General features: G+C 41.8%; 1 protein-coding gene across 4 annotated transcripts in view; it reads left to right on the top strand.

Annotated features, from left to right (window-relative positions):
* Nucleotides 1-5,201: 5,201 nt before the first annotated feature.
* The window catches only part of LOC131074378 (uroporphyrinogen decarboxylase), a 138,063-nt gene continuing 122,639 nt past the window's right edge, over nucleotides 5,202-20,625 (top strand). For all 4 annotated transcript variants that reach the window (XM_058010993.2, XM_058010992.2, XM_058010990.2 and 1 more), the window contains exon 1: nucleotides 5,202-5,406. In XM_058010993.2, coding sequence (XP_057866976.1) covers nucleotides 5,289-5,406 — 118 coding nt within the window. In that variant the 5' untranslated portion in view covers nucleotides 5,202-5,288. The remainder of the gene's footprint in view (nucleotides 5,407-20,625) is intronic.

Genomic DNA, 20,625 nt, shown 5'->3' with positions numbered 1-20,625 from the left:
TTGCACCAACATGCATAAAAAATAATCTGTAATACAAATCCACAAATAGGAATCCCAAAACATGGTATTTCTATCATTTATTTTTGATTCTTTAGGTCATCATATGATGCAAGAGAAGAGCATTACTCAATTTTTTAAAATCCACCAGGATTTGGACCCTAGTAATAACTCATGTACAAAATCACTTTGAAATTTGAGAAGGGGATTTGTAGATTTGAAACTCTAACACCATGTTAGAGTAACTCATGGAGTTAAGCTCCCAAGATCACCTACAACCAAAGCTTCCTTCTATGAGAGAGAGATAAGAAAGATCTTAGATTTACAACAATGGATGTAAAACAATTATATTGATACAATTAATTCATAATGTACATATAGGGCCTTGCTTAAATAGACAAGGTTGAGAGATCTATAAGATAAGTTAATACCTTGTGTAAGAAAATAGGAGCCCCTAATTTTATATTATAGATTTATAGGAAGGATCCCTTAAGATGAGGATACAAATTTTGTTGCAACACATCTTTCAATTATAGGTTTTAAATACTCGCTAATAAATTCAAGATTAATTTTTGTAAGAAGTTTTTTAAGCTTGCAAAACAATCAACTATTTTTTAAAGCATCCACTATGGTTAAAAAATAAATCTTAAGACCACTTCTTAAATTAGTAGGCTTATTTTTTTTTGATGAATAGGTGTGTCAAATTCTATTAAATATTAGTTAAAGTACACATCTTCACAAAAAAGGGCTGGGTGGATACAAGATCACACCCACAAATTTTTAGATGGGTAGTGTCTAGATAACATAAAATAATATAAAAAAACGAGTTAAGTGGTGAGAGCAACTCCAATTGGAGGAGGTGGAGAATCCCGATCATCTAATTTACCCCATAAATTAGTGGGGTTGAGGTGACATCAAGAATAGACCACCCATCATCTTCTTTAAAAATTACTTGATTGACAAATCTAGTGTAAAATTGTAGTAGTAGAAGAGGAGCACCAACTCATGTTCCAATTATCATTGACTCCTTGCTCACCCAACCCCTCAATTACTAACTTCAAAGAAACAAAAAAAATGATAACTAAAAGCCCATTAATAAATTTCACATGTACCAATGGGCACTCACTTGTACCCCTAGTAATTAGAATTTGTAGACTTTAATTGGAGGAATTGTGCAGCTTTATTGGTACCCATAACACATGATTATTGGGACATTTGTGCATAAGTACTGGCAAATTTTGAGGTGGTTGTAGTGCACTGTTATTGGGGCATCTTCAAGTGGATGTGAGACAACACTTTGAAATGACCACTTTGTAACCCTTTACATAATAGATCCCACAACGTACATCATTACTACCCAAAAGAAAGAACAATAACTATAAATGTAATAACCCACTATACTTAACCCAACAAAATTTTGGCCTCTTTTTTTTAAAAAAATCATTTGTGTTTGATTCAATCGCATACTTTGGGCATCCATCCATTTGGATTAGGCATTCATCCATCCGGGATGAGCATCTAACCATATGGGTTAGGCATCTATCCATACGGAACAAAATGTTTCATCTATCCAATATAGGATAGGCGTCTACCCATACGGGGTAGGCATCTATCCAATACGGGATAGGCATCTACCCATATGGGGTAGGCATCTATCCAATTGGGATAGGAGGTGCTCTGGCCAGAGACTTAGACTCATCGGGACCATTCGGGTCCTGAGTCACTCACCGAGTACTACACTCCTCTAATAGGAGTGCACTGAGGTCGTCGTCCTTAGGAGAAATCAAAATAACATGATGCAAGCTTGAATTCCGCCTCGGGATTTGGCTTAAAGCCTCGGGAAGTCAAGCAAATCCATACGGGATTCCTTTCGAGTATGCATTGAATTACTTTTTCCTTTATTTTCCTTATCTTTCAATTAGGATTTTTCGCAATCCTTCTTTTTACCAAATCCTAGACCCCATCCACGAACGCCTGAGTACTAGGGACAACTTCGTCCCTAGATTGCCTACATACCGGTTTCGGCACGAGATCAAGGCGTAAAGTATGTAGTTCTATTTTCTAATCTATGGTTTAATGTAAACTGTTTGGTGGGTACACAACTCTTTCTAGGGTCAATGTCCCAGACAGTTTCTCTGCAGTTGCTACCCATGATGGTAGCTCTTAAGCAAAGGCTCAAGATGGCCTATTGCTTGTGGCATAAAATAACTAGATCCTAATACCTATCATAAGCGTCACCTTTGACCCAATTGTCAATTGTCAACAACTCTTTCGAGATTAAGTCAAATTTATAAAATCATTTCACTCAGTCAACCCTAAAGGGGTTTACTATGGTTTAACTTAGCGGATGTAAAATCGTTTAAGGATTATCTTATTAGATTATCGATCCAAGGGAGATTATCCGCCCCTTGGATTTTAACTTCCAAATATTCCTTATTACTCCCCGACGATTTATAGGGACGATGCCACAGATGTCATTGATGCAATTTTATTAGACGTTAAGTGCAGTAGTTCAACACGACAACATTATCCGTAAGCGTGACCTAGAGGCACCATAAATATCGAACGCTGCTAGGTTTTTGTTTTCCAACTCCCTTTGTTTAGTTTTCTAACTAAGAGGCTAAGAAAACTTTTAATTAGCATCATGCTTGAAACAATTATGAAATGAACGTGCATAATTAGACATTGCAAAGCTTAATCAATTGAAATAACTACTTCTATGGGATTCATGAACCACTTGAAAAAAAGTACCATCATTCTACAACTAAGTTATTTAATATTCAAAACTTGAAATATAACTTGCACAATAATGACAATTATGAAACTCGCATATGGATAATTAAACACGTAACTTGCATGAAGATGATGAAAATGTAATTTGCTCATCAATAAATGCAAATAATGTATAAGTAATTCACATGGTGCAAGAATAGTGTAATTTACATGCAAGATTAAGCAATGTTTATTTCTATCATGAGAATAATTAATTATAGAGTCACTAGTTCAAAATAAGCAATTAGTTTAGACATTAGACAAATTTTGGATCAAATCATAATAATATAAATTAATTGTTTTTAATGAATCTAAAATACCAACTAAGTAACCCAATAAATCTCAAATAAATTGAAAGATTCCAATTATAAAATTAGATATATTTTAATTTACAATTATAAATTTACTAAAGATTGATTTGGTGGTATTAGATAACAATGATCCAAATTATTTATGAAATTTATTTAACTTTACTAAACTAAAATTTAAATTAAAGAAAATATTAACAAAATCCAATTTGCAAATTAATTTTTAATTTACAATTATAAATTTACTAAAGATTGATTTGGTGCTATTAGATAACAATGATCCAAATTATTTATGAAATTTATTTAACTTTACTAAACTAAAATTTAAATTAAAGAAAATATTAACAAAATCCAATTTGCAAATTAATTTTAGGTAGTGGCTTTCATTGCCAAGTGGGGAGTGGGGGTCACGGGTCCCAGTGATGAGGGGACAGCCACGGGCCCCTCCACTCCCTCTGCAGCCACTGCGGTTATAATAACTCCACCCCCTCCCCTTTCGTTGACTAGTTAATTTATTTTGTATAATTTTTTTTTTGAAAACTATTTTATTTTATTTCATTTTTTATCGTATAAATTTAATATTGCAAAACATATATATAGATATATATATATATGGTTTTATTCCAGTTTTATTAACAATTTAAGAGGGGTATATAAAAATGTTATTATAAAAATAAAAATAAGAATTTACTCACAGGTATGAAAGATAAATAGAGAAAATTGTTTCGGGAGCCCAAAAAAGATACATTGCTTGAAATTGAGGCAATCAATACAACAGAGAGGAGATTTTATAAAATTTCTCTCATGACAGTCATGTTCATTTACAGGGAGGAATGAATTAATTAAAGGTTTTAAGAAGATCAAATCAATATTAAGAGAGGGAAAAATAAATGGATTTACTCTCAAGATTTAAATAAGTTTGGGTACACATGAACAGATTTAAAATCAAAGGAAGAGATTTTCATTTGAATGATTTCCACATGAAGAACAGAAGATTTTTACAGTAAGTTTTATTCACAGGAAAGAAAAGAATAAAACAAGAAAAAAAGAAAAGAATAAAACAAGAAAACGAGATTTGAAATTAATCTTTAATCCCAGTAAGTTTTCATTCATAGGAAAACATGAGAATTTTAATTTATTTATTTTATATTCGCAGTAAGATTTACTCCCAGGAAAGAAAATAAAACAAGAAAACAAGATTGAAAATTAATCTTTATTCCCAATAAGTTTCATTCACAGGAAAATGAGATTTCATATATTAATTTATTCACAGCAAGATTACTCACAGGAAATAAAACAAGAAAACAAGATTGAAAATTAATCTTCAAGATTTCATACATTAATTTATTCACAACAAGATTTACTCATAGGAAATAAAACAAGAAAACAAGATTGAAAATTAATCTTTATTCTCAATAAGTTTCATTCACAGGAAAACAAGATTTCATACATTAATTTATTCACAACAAGATTTACTCATAGGAAAGAAAAGAATAACACAAGAACCATGATTCAATTAAAAGAGGAGAACCTGGATACTTGAAGCTTGATATAGAATCCTCTCTGAATTCTTCAACTAGCCTCCCTTGATCCTTCCTTGAAACTTTTCTTTGAATTTCTTCAAAAACAACTACTTAACAACCTGACAATGAAATGTGACTACCAAAAAAAACTACTACTTGAAAAAACTTTTCTTCAATAAAAATAATCAATCCCCTCTTTTGAAAACTTGCATACAATATATAAGAAAAACCCCTTAATTCCACTATCTAGAGAAATTAATTGAGAAAGAGATTCTTTTTCTAATATTGGATCCATGCAAATTTGATTAATGTCCTAGTGGACGAGTTACATAAGGGAATTAAAAAATAAAAATTCTTCTAGAAGCTTCTAATTTCTTCTACAACATGTGCCATAATTGAAAATAGGAAAAATAAATAATGCCTATTTAAATTATATTTTCCAAATATGTATGTGGGTCCATTATTTAACCTTTTATAATTATTTATTCAACCATATTAAATAACTCAACCATAAAAAGATATAATAGTAATTGTATGAAATCAAAAGCGATAAAAGAAGGTTGTGACAATAAACAATAATATTTTGTTAGTTAATAATAGATCGAACGTTTAAATGGGCAGGTTTGGATAAACCCATCTCTCAAAAACAGCGGAAGCAGTTTCTGTTCTGTTGTACAACGAAATTGCAATGTCTTGTTCAATTCATCAGCCATGGCCATCATGCTCTTACTTGACTCCTCCACAGAAGCTTTCTGTTTCTTCTTCAAACCCTAAATTCCATAACAGAGTACGTTGTACACTTACAGGTATCTTTTTTTCTCATACCCAAATTTCCTTATTGAGTATTCGAACTAGTGATTTCTCGAAACTGAAAGTCAGTGGCTGCATGAATTATTGTTGAATAATTCTCTTGACTCGGTTGAATTATATACATGTTACGGAGAAGACAAAAACGACAGTATTGAGTAGACAGATTTCGGAAAATTGTTGTATTATTGACAATGTTGAGTAGACAGATTTCATAAATTTGCTACATTATTGGATGCTCAGGAGTGAACTTGGAGATCTGATATTTCAAATCTCCGTAACCTGTTAGTGTTTCCTGAGTTTATTACTCGATATATAGTCGGGATTAGCGGCATATTATGGTTTTAGTTTTAAAACAAATATTTTTGACTTCGTTTTGTTGAAATTTTATTGCATCAGAAGAAGTGTTTGTGTGGTACGAGAAATTGAGGCGTTCTCTTATTGATCTGGCGTAAGTTTTGGATAAACGAATTCACTAAATAAATTGTTTTCCATTTGGGCTGTTGCATTGATCTGTGATGGGTTTTAGATTAATTGGTTCACATTGCGTTTGGAAAATTAACTGCTTTGAGCTTGTTGCTAAAATGGATTTGAAGTCAATTTACAGGGTGTTTTGGCCTAATTCCTTCATTAAATTGACTTTTTTATGGGAAGTTTGGGGGATGGAGGAGAGGGAGAAGGGTGTTCTTATAGTGAGCGTTTTAGAGGCAATTCACATCTAACTTCAATGAACTTGGCTTAATTGCTTCACTGATATGAGCAGTTTTTTTTATTGCCTGATAAATCTGAGGTGAGCTTATGAGATTCCCTCTGATGCGGATGGCATGCTTTACATGTGTTTACCTGGCTCACACTTGATTATACCTGATTCAACTGATACACTCTAACCTTGCCAGATGTACTATAGAGTTATTTTCTGTTTTATTGCATTTAGTTGGGTTTGAACTTGGATTATAATCTTACAGGCACAACACTTCATATTACCATTACAGCACAACCTAGGAACAAAACGATTGAAGACTGAAAGGGTGAGCAAATATATCTTACCGTTGATACCTGTGGATTTAATGTTGCATCATTGACTTTGTTGAATCTAATTATAGATATGCTAATTTTGTAAATCGGCCTTACAAAATCCATTGCAACTCTGCCTTTGTCAGCCTACAACATCACTTAGTTTCTTCTCCTACTTTTTTAGCACAATCGATAATTGTAATCCAGGTCATAGATAGGAACGTGCATTACAGTATTGTAAGTAGATAGATTAAAAAATGCTGGGTTCACAGGTGCCATGGAGTGAAAGAATGCTGGGTTCACAGGAATCATGGAGTGAAAGAATGCACTCTATCATTCCTCTTGCCTATTGTCCACTCTCTAGGAGCTAGCCATCCATTTTTTTTATTCGCACATGAAATTATTACAAAAGAAGACTTGAGAGGATCAGCCAAGGATTGGAGTTGATCCGACTAAAATCATACTACTTTCCTTGATGATACACAATATATTTAAAGGACCCAATGGTTGCTAAGAGGAACACAACTGTCAACCAACCAACGCTTATAACTATCCGAGAATGACAAACAGATTAATTTATAGTCGAATAACCAATCTTTTCGAAACATAATAATTGACATTGTACACTAACTACATCATCCCTTCCAAAAGAAAGATTTGTCTTCTGGATGACAAGTAAACATCAAGCAATATTTGGGAAGACTAATGACAATATTGTAGACGAAGACTTGGACATGAACTTGGAAGGATACCTTGCAAACTTGGACTTGTGTACTTGGAAAATCAAATGAATGCGAAGGAGGTTTGGGGGCAACACCCTTAGCGGGGTCAAGGGGCAGCACCCTTGGCACACTCCCTGTGTGATATAGGGTGGAGCCGAGGGACGAAGTCCCTGTTGCCAAGCCCAAATTAAGACCTTTAGAACCACACAGATTGTCATGTTGCACATCATTTTTCGTGATTTTTAAGAGGCAAAAAACAATGCTGACAAAGCCCGAAAATAGAGATTTTGGAGTGTTTAGCCAATAAATGTGAACAAGGAAGTTAGTTAGTTGCAAAAATGGGTTGATGTCCGCAGTTTATTGAACCATAGTGCTAGCTATACGACGTGTGGAAGTGGAGGGCGTACGATGAGAAGATGAATTAGCAACCGCATTAGATGTCGCACATTAGAGAGGAAGCATCGTATGGTATGATTTACTCTTATGGGACATACCGTGAGGAAAATTTTCTGTCATACCATGGAAGAATTATGCCATACTAACACCACTATATGCTTATGGAGTATTGTGATGAAGGTTGTACGATCAAGTAGAAAGGAGGTCGTATGGTGGAGTGAGACAAGGGTCATACAGTGAGAATTCCTTGCTGTTTTTGTACCACCTATACAATAAATTTTGAAGTGTCATATGCTTTGGCAAATTGGTTGTACGTTGTTGAAAGAATAGGGACGTACGATGCTTCTAGGGGCCCGTATGATAAATGATCTTGCACATGGATGCTATGTTGGAATCGTTTGCCATTGCACCAAAATCTCGAACTATCAACGCCCGATACACACGCCTAATTTAACCCAACCCATGGGAGGTGGCTAAGCCATGTCATGAGTCCCTAAGGAGGTGTTGATCACCTAGTCAACAATCTCCCCCTCAGCATTGACCGAGCCTTCAACACCCATTGAAGGGAGACCCGAACCTGTGACGCAAGGCTCTAATACCAATTGTTTGAATCGTTTGCCGTTGTGCCAAAAGCTCGAACTTGCAACACTCGATACAAACGCCAAATTTAACCCGACCCATTGGAGGCGTTTAAGCCATGTCACGAGTCTCCAAGGAGGTTCTGACCACCAAGTCAACATGCTATACTAGGGGCCGTATGTTGAAAATAGACTTTGACTGTTGTACGATGTAATATTGGAAATGTCGTATGATGATAGCTTAGAATTGTCGTATGCTAGACTGAGGTCGTATGGACAAGGGAGATTGTCGAGGCTGTACACCAATTCCACACATAGGTTGTAATTTATCTTGCCAGGGCTGTACTTTGCCTTTTGAAAGGAGCTGTATGATTATGCTAGAGAAAGGTCGTACAATGCAGGAGAAAGGTTGTATGTTGAGTGCTTGATACTGTTATCGGAAAATATGTATAGTTTAGTAATGTTAATTATTGATAGTCAGTTAGTTAGCCGACGGGTAGGTAGTTGGAGTCGCGACGGCTGTGTCGCACCCCTTCGGCTGCCATATATTGTACCACCTCCGGGTGTTGGAGAACATGTAATGTGGACGACAGATTATAATATGAACATCTTTTGACATTAATGGAAAGCTTATTCTGGTACTTCCTTTGTAATTGCATTGTGCATTGCTGTTCAGTTTCTGTATTCTTCCTGTTTACCCAGTGAGGTAAACATTTGGCGCCGTTGCCGAAATTATTTCGGGAGGGACGGGAATATACTACATGGCACAGGGATAATGGGACAACCATTGCCCGAGGGGACGAGCAGTAAACCTGACGAGGATCACCAAGAACTTTTCGAAGGAGAACGAGTACTCACAAAAGATTTCTCTTGCATCCTTCAAGCGGCCATCGAAACACACGTACGGAGGGAAGCCACCATTGAGGCTGTTCCAGAGGATGCTGTGTGGAGCGGGCTTGGTGTAAGCCCGGCGGTGAATCGGTTAATGAGCAATTTGCCTAACCTTCTGGCTCAAGCATTTTTGGCTCTTCAAAACCGCAGAGAAGACACCTACCGTGAGAACCGACGACAGCAAATCTTACGAGAATTTCATGAGCGCCAGGATGACGGACGTAGGGAAGACCGACGAAGGACAAATAATCCTTAAATTGTGAAGGGAGAGAAATAAAGAACACTGTTAGAAGCAGAAGAATTATGTTGATTGTATACAAAAGAATGAATTAATAAAGACAAGTTGTGTTTTGGTTTATGTGTTGTGAAACATGAAATTGTACCACAATTAATGCCCAATTTATTGAATAAAGACAGAAATAAGAAATTAGAAACCGACGAGTGGGAGGCTGCGCAGAAGGCTTTGATTCTGGAACAACGTGTAGAATGTAGACGGAGGCTGAGGCAACTTGCCGAAGGACGACCTGCCGAAGGGTTGCCCGAAGGGAACCAAGGAGGTGTCACAGAAGGTGCAGAAGCCGAGGGGAATTTCTACGCGTCGCCAGACTACTGTAGAGCGAGAAGCCTCGAAGAGTTTCTGGAGGAAACTCGGTTACGGAGAGAACTAGTTGAAGAGACTCGAGATCGGTTCAAAAACTTATCTCTCACGCCACAGAGGGAGGATCACCGAAGGGAGCCGGGCATGAGTGACGGCAAAGGGGGAGCTAACCGCACGGTAGTCGCTCTCACGCCACAAAGGGAGGATCACTGAAGGGAGCCAGGCACGGGTGACGGCGAAGGGGAAGCTAACCGCACGGTAGTCGCTCTCACGCCACAAAGGGAGGATCACCGAAGGGAGCCGGGCACGGGTGACGGCGAAGGGGAAGCTAACCGCACGGTAGGTACAAGGCAGAACACCGTACCTTTGGTCACCACCACAAGAGACATCAGCGGCATCGGAGGGAGCAGCGCCGGAGGGCAGACACGGCCACAACCACCTCCAAGTGGACGACTTCCATCAATGGCGACCAAACAGAAGTTGCCCAAATTCAACGGGGATAGCAAAGATGATCCCGCACGGCATTGCCGTACCTGCGAAACCATTTGGACAGCCAACGGGGTGACTGACCAGGATGAATGGATGAAACAGTTCCCCGCCACACTAAGAGGAGTGGCTATTGATTGGTATTCAGACTTGGATAAAACCGGGGTAACTACGTGGGATGAATTGAAGAAAGCATTCGAGAAGGAATTTCGGCTTCTCCGAGATGATAATGAGATAGTCTCCGAAATCTATGGAACAAAGCAAGGAAAGGAGGAGACCGTACGGGCATATGGCCGCCGGCTGAAGGAATTAGTCGGAAAGATGGAAAGCCAACCGGCTGATGGCTTAAAGAAGCGGTGGTTTGTCGAGGGTCTGAACCCTAAGCTACGACGAAAGATGAAAATTGTGCCTCCGACATCCTACGAGGATGCATACAACCAGGCCATGGACTTGGAAAGTGAAAATAAGACGGCCAAAAAGAAGAAGAATAGATCTTCGTCATCCTCTGAAGATGATACGTCGGAAGAAGAGAGTAGCAGTGATGAGAAGCCAAAGAAGAAAGTCACGGCCCTTCAGAAGGATATGGAACAGATGTTAAAAGAGTTTAAGACAATGAAGGGGACCACAAGCAAGGATGATGAACTGTGGTGCACGGATTGTAAGGAGAGCGGCCACGCAAAGGGTGCCTGTCCCAAGAAGGCATTCTGTGACATCTGCCAGATCATGGGACATTCTATGAAGGAATGCCCATACAATCTGAAGGCATGTAACCAGCAAGTGCTCTTTGCACATGAGCAGCCCTCCACATCGGATTCAAACAATAATGCATCTTCCGGAGGCTACCGAGGAAACCGACGAGGCGGACGGGGGAATAATAATAATTCCACCAGAAACAGGGTCCAATACGATGCGAAGGGACGCCCGATGATTCAATGTAGGGCTTGCAATCAATGGGGTCATTACGCATGAGAGTGTAATAACAATGACACCGCTCAAAAGCTATGTCGGTGGTGTGGCCCCGGTGACCATGAAGATGCCGATTGTTCAAAGTCTGGCGTAGGGGCCAATCTGATTGATATCGAAGGCAACACACGGGGTAAAGAAGCCATCCTTGCTCTTACCCGAGGGCAGGCAAAGGAAGCCTGATACCCCCATCCCCGCACGGAGAAGCAGAGAATGACGGAGGCAAGGGAGGAAATAGAAAGGGCCATGAAAGCCCAACGGGGAGAGACACACGACTCATCTGGACCCTACTGCACAGACGCGGAGAGGAACATTGTATGGCAGATGCTCCAAATGGAGGTACCTGTGAAACTGGAAGACCTCCTACACACCATACCGCAATTGGGGACAGTGCTGTTGGGCACAAAGGTTGATAAACCCAAACCGAGAGACATGGACGCTCCCATACTAGGAAGCTCGGCAACAAATCCAGTTGTACTTACCGTCAACAATGGCCGACACCCAGCCGTGGTGGAGATGGGCATCCTGGGCACCATCCTGACGGATACTATAGTAGACGGCGGTTCCAGAGTAAATGTCCTTCCGGAGGACACATGGAAAAAGCTAGGAAAGCCCACTCTGTGGCCACCCAAGTTTAATCTGCTAGGTGCAGACCAGCACGGGATTAAACCCCTCGGCATGTTGATGGCACAGCAAGTCACTGTGGGTGCACAACCTTTTGTACTCGACTTCGTGGTAATTCCATTGAAACATAAAGGGTACGATGCCATACTTGGAAGAGGATGGTTGGTGGCAGCGAAAGCAAACCACAACTGGAAACGAAATACACTCTCGATGGAGAGCGGAGGCAAGAAATTCACTATTGATCTCCGGACGCAGTTGGTGAGCGAGGAACTTGCCTCTTCCTCGGGATCTGAATCCGAGAGGGAAAATGACCCACGAGACGAAGGGAGAGAGGGGATGGACCCAGATGCCGAAGGCATATTAAAAATCGGAGGTTGCTGTTCGGAGGATGACACAGATTCACTAAATGGATTGTTCCACTAGCAGCAGGAGGACTATGAGATGTTCTCACCCTCCTGTAACGTATTAATCGTCGAAGGAGAAGGAGAGGAGCCAGATCAATATCCTCCAGAATACGGGGAGTATAAGGAAGGAGAAGCTACAATGGACACCGTACCCGCACATCAATTTAGAAACAAGGAGGCCATGAAGTATGAAGAACCGATGCTGAAACCTTTGAATCTAGGTACGGAGACGGATAAGAAAATCATTCTGGTAGGAGATGATTGGAACCCAGTGCTGAAAACGGCCGCATTCAAGATTTTCACCGAGTACAAAGATGTATTCGCATGGACTTATAAGGATTTGAAGGGAGTCCCACCGGAGTTATGTGTTCATCGTATTCTGTTGGTACCAGGCGCAGTACCAGTACGGCAGCGATCGTACAGGATGAATAAAAACTATGCTGCAAAAGTACAAAAAGAGATTGAACGAATGCTGGAGGCCAAGATTATTTTTAGGGTGCAGAATAGCGAATGGGTATCCCCCATCGTAATGCTCCCTCATACTCACGGATAGCAAACACAGGCATTCGGATGGCCCACTCCACTCCTGCTTTCCGAAGGCTCTTCTTCACCAAATCATCATCTGGTGTATCCTGCCACCACTTCCTGCATTCGGACCCATTCAATCCCTCAAAGGTGATATGCTGTGGGGTCAATTCGTTCTTCCCTCGTGCGGCATGCTGCTGTGGTGCCTTTCTCTTCTGCCTGGCATGCATTGTGTTACCGGCTATGCGAACACCCGAAGGAAGAACTCGCGTATCCTTATTCCTATGGCTGCTATCCTGCAACTGTTTTTTCCAATTTCTTTTACCTGCTGACTCCATTAACTTCTTCCTGATACTTACTTCTTGGTTTTGCCGATGCGAAAAAACCCCTTCGGTACAGGCCTAACTACCTCCTGGCAGCTAGGACCGTGCACTGGCAAGACTTGAACTCCTTCACGACTCAAGCTTCGAACCAATACACTCCCGTGCGGTGGGACCACCGACGGTGGAAGCCACCGTGCGGTGGGACCACCGACGGTGGAAGCCACCGTGCGGTGGAAGCCACCGAAGCCCGCGGAAAGATAAAATGCCACACCACCGAAGGCCACTTAAAAGGAGATAAAACACCATGCCGCACATCGCACGAAGGAGACACTACCGAAGGGAAAGGAAACACCACGCGACGCCAGGGAAGGAACACCACCGAAGGCCGAAAAAGAAAAATAAAAACGCCGCGCAAATCGAAGGAAGGGAACATCGCCGAAGGAACAAAACGCCAAGCAGCGCGAGGGATAAAAAGAAAACACCGTGAAAACACGTAGTCGAAGGGGTTTATTCACAGAGGAGAACCCGCAAGTAAAAACGGAGGTGTGCCAGCATAAAATGAGTTTTCGTTGCATCGTGCGGACGAGGCATTTCACCGTGCGGTCAAAGCAGGCTCACCACACTGCGTACACAACCCAAGGACAGCCGAAGTGGTGGATACCGGCTGAACAAATTTGTTGGGCGTGAGCAATTGCAGTGGCTGCATGGTTGTATACCATTGGCCGGGAGTGTATTGGTTCGAAGCTTGAGTCGTGAAGGAGTTCAAGTCTTGCCACTGCACGGTCCCAGCTGCCAGGAGGTAGTTAGGCCTGTACCGAAGGGGTTTTTTCGCATCGGCAAAACCAAGAAGTAAGTATCAGGAAGAAGTTAATGGAGTCAGCAGGTAAAAGAAATTGGAAAAAACAGTTGCAGGATAACAGCCATAGGAATAAGGATACGCGAGTTCTTCCTTCGGGTGTTCGCATAGCCGGTAACACAATGCACGCTAGGCAGAAGAGAAAGGCACCACAGCAGCATGCCGCACGAGGGAAGAACGCATTGACCCCACAGCATATCACCTTTGAGGGATTGAATGGGTCCGAATGCAGGAAGTGGTGGCAGGATACACCAGATGATGATTTGGTGAAGAAGAGCCTTCGGAAAGCAGGAGTGGAGTGGGCATCCGAATGCCTGTGTTTGCTATCCGTGAGTATGAGGGAGCATTACAATTCATGGTTGATACCTTTGATAGCCATTCACGGACTAGTACTTTTGAGTACCTTGGGAAGGATATCACGGTATCCTTCAAACCGGCAGATTTTACGAGAGTGTTTGGCATTCCAGGAGTACATGGCAAGAAAGTGGAATTGAAAGCTAAGAAGATGACGTGGGAGGAAAAAGAATATTGGATTAAACGAGTATCCCGAGACTTGACCACAGCAGAATTGGAGAGCATTGTTGATGCCACGAAAAACTGTGGGATGCGTAGGTCTTTTGTTGCAGAGGGCCATTGGCGGTGCATAATGGACGTCATCAAGAGTAGGTTGACGGGGTCTGGTAGGGCATCGGACATCGCTCTCCCACAGATCATATTGATGAATGGACTTCTGAATGGCATTGTGTATGATTGGGCTACATTGTTATCAGAGCGGATGTGCGAGTTCTTGATGATGGAGCATCGCACGTTTTACATGCTCCACTATGCCATCGGATTGTTTCTGGAGGCCACGCGAGAAGTAGTACCGGAGGCAGAATTGGAGATACAGCCGCGGAGACCATTGGCAGACGGTGAGCCTCCTATCATGCATTGGAGACACCTTGACATTGGTCATTCTTTCGCGAAACGGAAAAGGATAGTAGAGACCCCCTCGGCCGAACCTGATAGTGGAAGAGAGACTTCCAGCAGCGAAGAGGCTTCGGAGGAAGAGGATTCGGCGGAGGATAGTAGCAGTAGGGCGACAGAAGAGGAGAGGATGGAACCCGCGGGGGAGCGAGTCTTGTTTGCGCCACCCTCACTACCACTTGGCACACTTGTGAGGTCATCCGCAGGAGTGGGAGGTACGTTGATTCCAGCTTTTGGGGAGGGCCGCACGCCCGTTGCACTTGGGCCCATGCAGCAGGTGGCATCACCTTCCATCGTACCACCTCCGCAGGCTAGTGCGCCACCCGCGGGACCGCCTCCGGCCATAGAGGCATGTACAGAAGGCATGGTGGAGTCGTGTGGATCACCGCAGCAGGTAGTGGCAGAGGAGGAGCACAGGGAGGGGGTCGACGCAGAGCCTCAGGTGCGATTGGACGTTGTGGGATCCGAGGCAGTAGTGACTGTGTCTGCCTCTTTATTGGAGGAGCCCGTGGAGAGACACATTTTAGAGGTGGAGAGGCCCGGAGGTGTTCAGTACGGATCCATCGGTGGAGGCTATGGGGAGTTGGCTGACCCGGCGATTTCAGATGACGGTGATGCCACCAGTAGGAGCTGCTGTATTCTCACCCTGGTGAGAGCCTCTGACGGAGGTGGTAGACTTGGAGGATTCATCGGGCGAGACACTGGTACCAGCAGTAGGGCATGAGATAGGAGAAGTCGTCCCTGCTATCCAGGGGCAGGATGGGGAGGACATTGAGGCTTACTTAGCAGATATGGTGACGAGGGGTCGACGAGTGGTGGCAACGGCTCAGACACGAGCTTTGCAGCAGGTTGTGGAGGAATTAGAGCAGGTCCTCCAGTTTATGCGGGTAGGCTGTTCGACAGCCTTTGTTACATGCTTTGAGTCACAAGGGTGGCCAGCTATTCAGACAGATGCAATGCTCGAGGCTTGGAGAGTGCCTCAGCCCGTCGTGGAGAGTAGGGTGACTACTCTCGTCCGACAGATTGAGCAGGTTTACAGGGATGCCTACTATGCACTGCGGCAGACGCAGCATGAGTCCGCGGTCCGCGAGGCTGCTCGTGTAGAGATAGAGAGAGATCTCGCCAGACAGCAGGCTTCGTGGGCAGCCGAGAGGACGCAGTTGTTAGCACAGCTTGAGACAGCCCGTGCAGAGAAGGTTGCGGTTGACATCCGCCTGTCGGAGGAGCAGAGTGCGCGGAGCCTTGTGCAGCAGGAGTTGGATGCTGTTACTGCAGAGCGGGGGTTGTTGTAGACTCAGTTGGTCGGTATGACAGAGTCCGCGGATACCAAGGAGAAGGAGTTGTTGGAAGCTGCGCATATGGTGAAGACGGCTTTAGAGAAGGTGTTGGTGGCGGAGCGGGATGTGGCAGCACGCACTCAGCAGGTTTATGACCTCCGCGCCCGCCTGGCGGCCCAGACACCAGCATCCCAGCCTTCGACTTCAGGGACGCTTCCTCAGCCCCCTCCTTGACTTTGTTTTGGGTGTATATATGCATTGTCTCCATTTTGTTGTTAGTCGTCGGAGAAGACTTCTTTTTTGGGGGGGATGATGTTATCGGAAAATATGTATAGTTTAGTAATGTTAATTATTGATAGTCAGTTAGTTAGCCGACGGGTAGGTAGTTGGAGTCACGACGGTTGTGTCGCACCCCTTCGGCTGCCATATATTGTACCACCTCCGGGTGTTGGAGAACATGTAATGTGGACGACATAGTATAATATGAACATCTTTTGACATTAATGGAAAGCTTATTCTGGTACTTCCTTTGTAATTGCATTGTGCATTGCTGTTCAGTTTCTGTATTCTTCCTGTTTACCCAGTGAGGTAAACATTGATACCAACCATATGATGAGTGCCAACTAGGAGTTTCTTGCCATGCATTGTGATGGAGAGACCGTACTGTATGCCCAAGAAGTTGTAAATTGATTATTGAAGATACTTGTCGGTGGAGTATGATTGTCGTATGACTAAGAAAAGGATGTTGTATAGAAGAGGGGCCAAAATGAATTTCCATTGGTTGTGCTAGGGTGTATGGTGTGAATAAGCTTATTATGTGGCCACCTCAATCCAAGTCCATGACATTTTATTCCTTGCCGCCTTTAGCATCATAATTTCTCCATCCCTTATAATATTATATTGGCTGAAATTTATAATAACGAGTTGGCCATAATTTATATTTTCTCCCAACAATTAATATTTTAATATTATTTCCTACCTTTTTCCTCATAGCTTCATAACCATTTTCTAATTTTCTTTTTTTTTCTTTGTAAATTTTCTAGTGAAGTTGAGTTTCCTTGACAAGTATTTGTACACTTTGCATTAGATATTTTGCATGCTTTTATCAATTTCAATTCATTGAGGTTGTAGCTTCAAGAAAATTACAAGTGGATGAAAATATGTCATAGTCCTCCATTTGCCAGTGAAATAGACCGCAAAGAGAATTTGTTTCATCCTCCGAGCATGACTATAACTCCAAAATGCCTTCATCGTTTGGTTCCGTTGGACCTTGACTCTTCGTCCATTCTTCCCCAAAGTTTGAATCCGACGAATCTGAGGAAGTTGTTTCCTCATTGACGACTTGATTCTTTAAATCAATTAATACTTCCGACCCTTGTTTTCAATGGAGATTGTGTTCTTTTTCCAATTATGATCGGCTTTGGTTGCTACCATCCATCCTCTCCCGAGTAATGCGTCATAATATTTCTTTTGCAGTTTTGATGACCACAAAATTTAGGAGGAACTGTTGGGTCGCGATTATTATCTTTAGTGCCATCAACGTCCCCAATGACTTGATTTTAAGTTGGTTGGCACCTCCCAAGTGAAATGTTGGTGGCCAGAGGGTTGGTTTCTCGAGGCACTTCTAGGTGTCTTTGGCAATATGTTTACTCCCAAGCCTCCATTGATTATGGCATTTGTGAGTTCTTCCCCATGATTTCCATTTGAACAGTAGTCAGCTTCTTCCTGATGTTCACCATCAGTAGCATTGGGTCAATGACTTATTTGCCCTCAGGTGGGAGTGCTACTATCATGTCTTGGTTCTTCTTGTTGCCAACTTTGCTCATCACCGAGCGTGTTGTTAATTGTCACTCTCAGTTGCGGTATGGTTTGAAGAAGGTTATCATCTTGATTGGTATGGTTGTCTGTAACACTTGCTGTACTATGTTCTTTTGACGTACTTGCAATTTCGTTGGAGGTTCTTCATTCCTTCACCATAGCTTGTTCTCATTTGCTCTGGCTTCTCGAAGTTGCCCCTTCTTAGTATCTGGTTCTGGGTACACCGCATTCTTTGTTCGTGCTTTACGATTGCTGAAATTGCCTCGTTTTGTTCCTCCATATCCAACATATTGATACCTTTTTGCTTTGGGAAGCTGGTGTCTTCATGGTCACCTAGTAAACACCATTTGCACAATAATTGCACTTTGCCCTGCTTGTTCTGGCAGTCTCTCGCAATGTGTCCCCATTCGCTACATTGTTGACACTATGATAGGATGGCCTTTGGAGTTGTACTATATTTGATTTCTTCTGGCACGTTGATTTCGATAATCGCCTGGTGATGCATTCAGTGGCTTCGATGGAGTGGATTCTCCCTGTGTGAAGAGTACTTGTGTACTTATGGTCTTCAAATTGTATGGCCACTCCTTTATTGAATGATCCATAACCTAACAAATCTTTCTAAGACGACAACCTTTCGTTTGCCCCTCAAATTTTCACTCAGTACACCATAGTTCTTTAGTTTCTTTCTTTGCCTTCAATTCTTTTATCATTCTCATCATATCCCACCATAGGGCTTGGACTATTTTTGATTCTTTGTCATTGCTCTCATCATTGTCTGTCCTCCTCTTCCTTCTGAAGGATGTTTTATTTTCACTCTCAATGTCCATCGTCCGATTATAAGCATCAACATACAAAGATGGAGGCACCACTTTCATCTTCTTGCATAGCGAGGGGATCAATCCCTTAATGAACCACCACTTCTTTAGTCCATAGACCGTTTTGTTCTCCAACTTTACTAGCAACTCCTTGAGCCTACAATTGTAAGGTGATACGTTTTCATTTTTTCCTTGTTTAGTGTTGTAGATCTCTGCCACAATCTCATTGTAGTGTTTGAATAGTTTGAACTTTGCCTCAAATGTCTTCTTTAGCGCATCCCATGAGGCTGTAGATTCTTTGTCAAGTTTCATGAACCAGTCAATGGCTATACCCCGTAGCATCATTAGAAATGCTCTCAACCGCTCGCTATCCAAATGGTTTCGCACGTCGTGCAGTGCCTCGCAAGATCTTCAAACTCATTCCCTGTGAATTTTGGGAGTTTCTGTCTTTCCACATTCAGAATCGTCAGGGGAGTCACCATTTTTCTCGCCTGATTGTGTCCTTGTGTGTTGGACTTGGGTGGATCGTCTTGACCTCGACGTTCCAGATTTTGCCTTGCACTCACAACCATGCATGAGTCCTCTACATGTCCTCCTTCAGTGTCCCTTGGACTCCAGATATCTTCAGACTCATTCCTATACTTCTTTCCTCCTAGGGTCTTCGGTTTGGTTCCTCCAATTCTTGTTTCCTCTCCTGAGATGGATAGTTCTCGGATGTAGCATATGTTATTCTCAAATGCTTCTGTTAGTTCATGTCTAGGGTCTCTTTCTTCTTCTTCGTTGTTTGATGCTATCCATATGGATGACTGTCCTGCTTGATTGGCAAGGTCTTGGTATGTTTTGTTAGGGAGTGGTAAGTGGTTGACAATTTCTTCCCACTCTCTCTCCCTTCAAGAGTTCTTAGGTGAAGGTTTTCTTTCCCCAACTACGGCTTTGGTTGATGCTTCAACTTTTACTTCATTCTCGAGTAGGGCTTCAACTCGGGAATCATCTGATTGGATTTCCTCGAATGTTTCTTGTAATCTTCTTCTTCGTTCTCTTTGTTCGACAATCCATAAAGACCTCTTGATTGCTTGGTCTTGACCACCTTGTGGCCTCTTCCTGCCTTTATTGGGATCTAAGGGCATGAATTGCTGAAATCTGACCCAATTTCTTTAAGGCAACAATGCCAATTGTTTACTGTTATATTTGATAAATTAAATACATGAATAATAATAAAGATGACAATGCATACCAGATACACGAGTAAAATATATATTTATTCGCACATAAAATTATTACAGAATAAGATCCGAGATGATCAGCCAAGGATCGGAGTTGATCTGACTAAAATCATACTACTTTCGTTGATGGTACACAATATATGAACCCGACAAGTGCCAAGAGGAAGACAACTTCAACCAACCGACGCTTATAACTACTTGAGAAGAACAAACAAATTAATACATAGTTGGACAACCAATCTTATCGAAACATAATAATCAACATTGTACACTTACTACAACCTTTTGATAACCAAATCGAAGTCGCCCTTGATATAGTCAAAAGGAAACTTAATCTGTTCCTCAAAGTGAAGTCAGCTTTATTAATGGAGGCATCTCTCACAAAAAGAAATGGAAGCCTTCTTAGTTCTTATTGCTAGTTGCTAAATTATAATTTAATATATGTAATCTGTCTCTGAGATCCCAAATGGTTTGGAATTTTTTATTTTCTTTCCCTGCTGAAATTTGTTTGGCAGTTTCAAAGTAGCCATTATTAATCCTTATCCTGGCTGTATTAGTTGTCTCTTGTTCTTGTATATGCCTTAATCCCTGGTAGAAGTAATCAGTGCCTGATAACAATCAAAATGTAGAGAACAGCGTATAAGTGCTTTGCACACAAATCAATCTTAATATTTATTTATGTGCTAAACTTTACATAGATTATGTTTACTGCTCAGGTCAGGATTACACTAATCATACT

This window comes from Cryptomeria japonica, chromosome 3, assembly GCF_030272615.1.
Source record: "Cryptomeria japonica chromosome 3, Sugi_1.0, whole genome shotgun sequence".
NCBI classification, from domain to species: Eukaryota; Viridiplantae; Streptophyta; class Pinopsida; order Cupressales; family Cupressaceae; genus Cryptomeria; species Cryptomeria japonica.
Note: the sequence above shows the minus strand (reverse complement) of the source record. Positions and strands in the feature narration are given on the sequence as shown.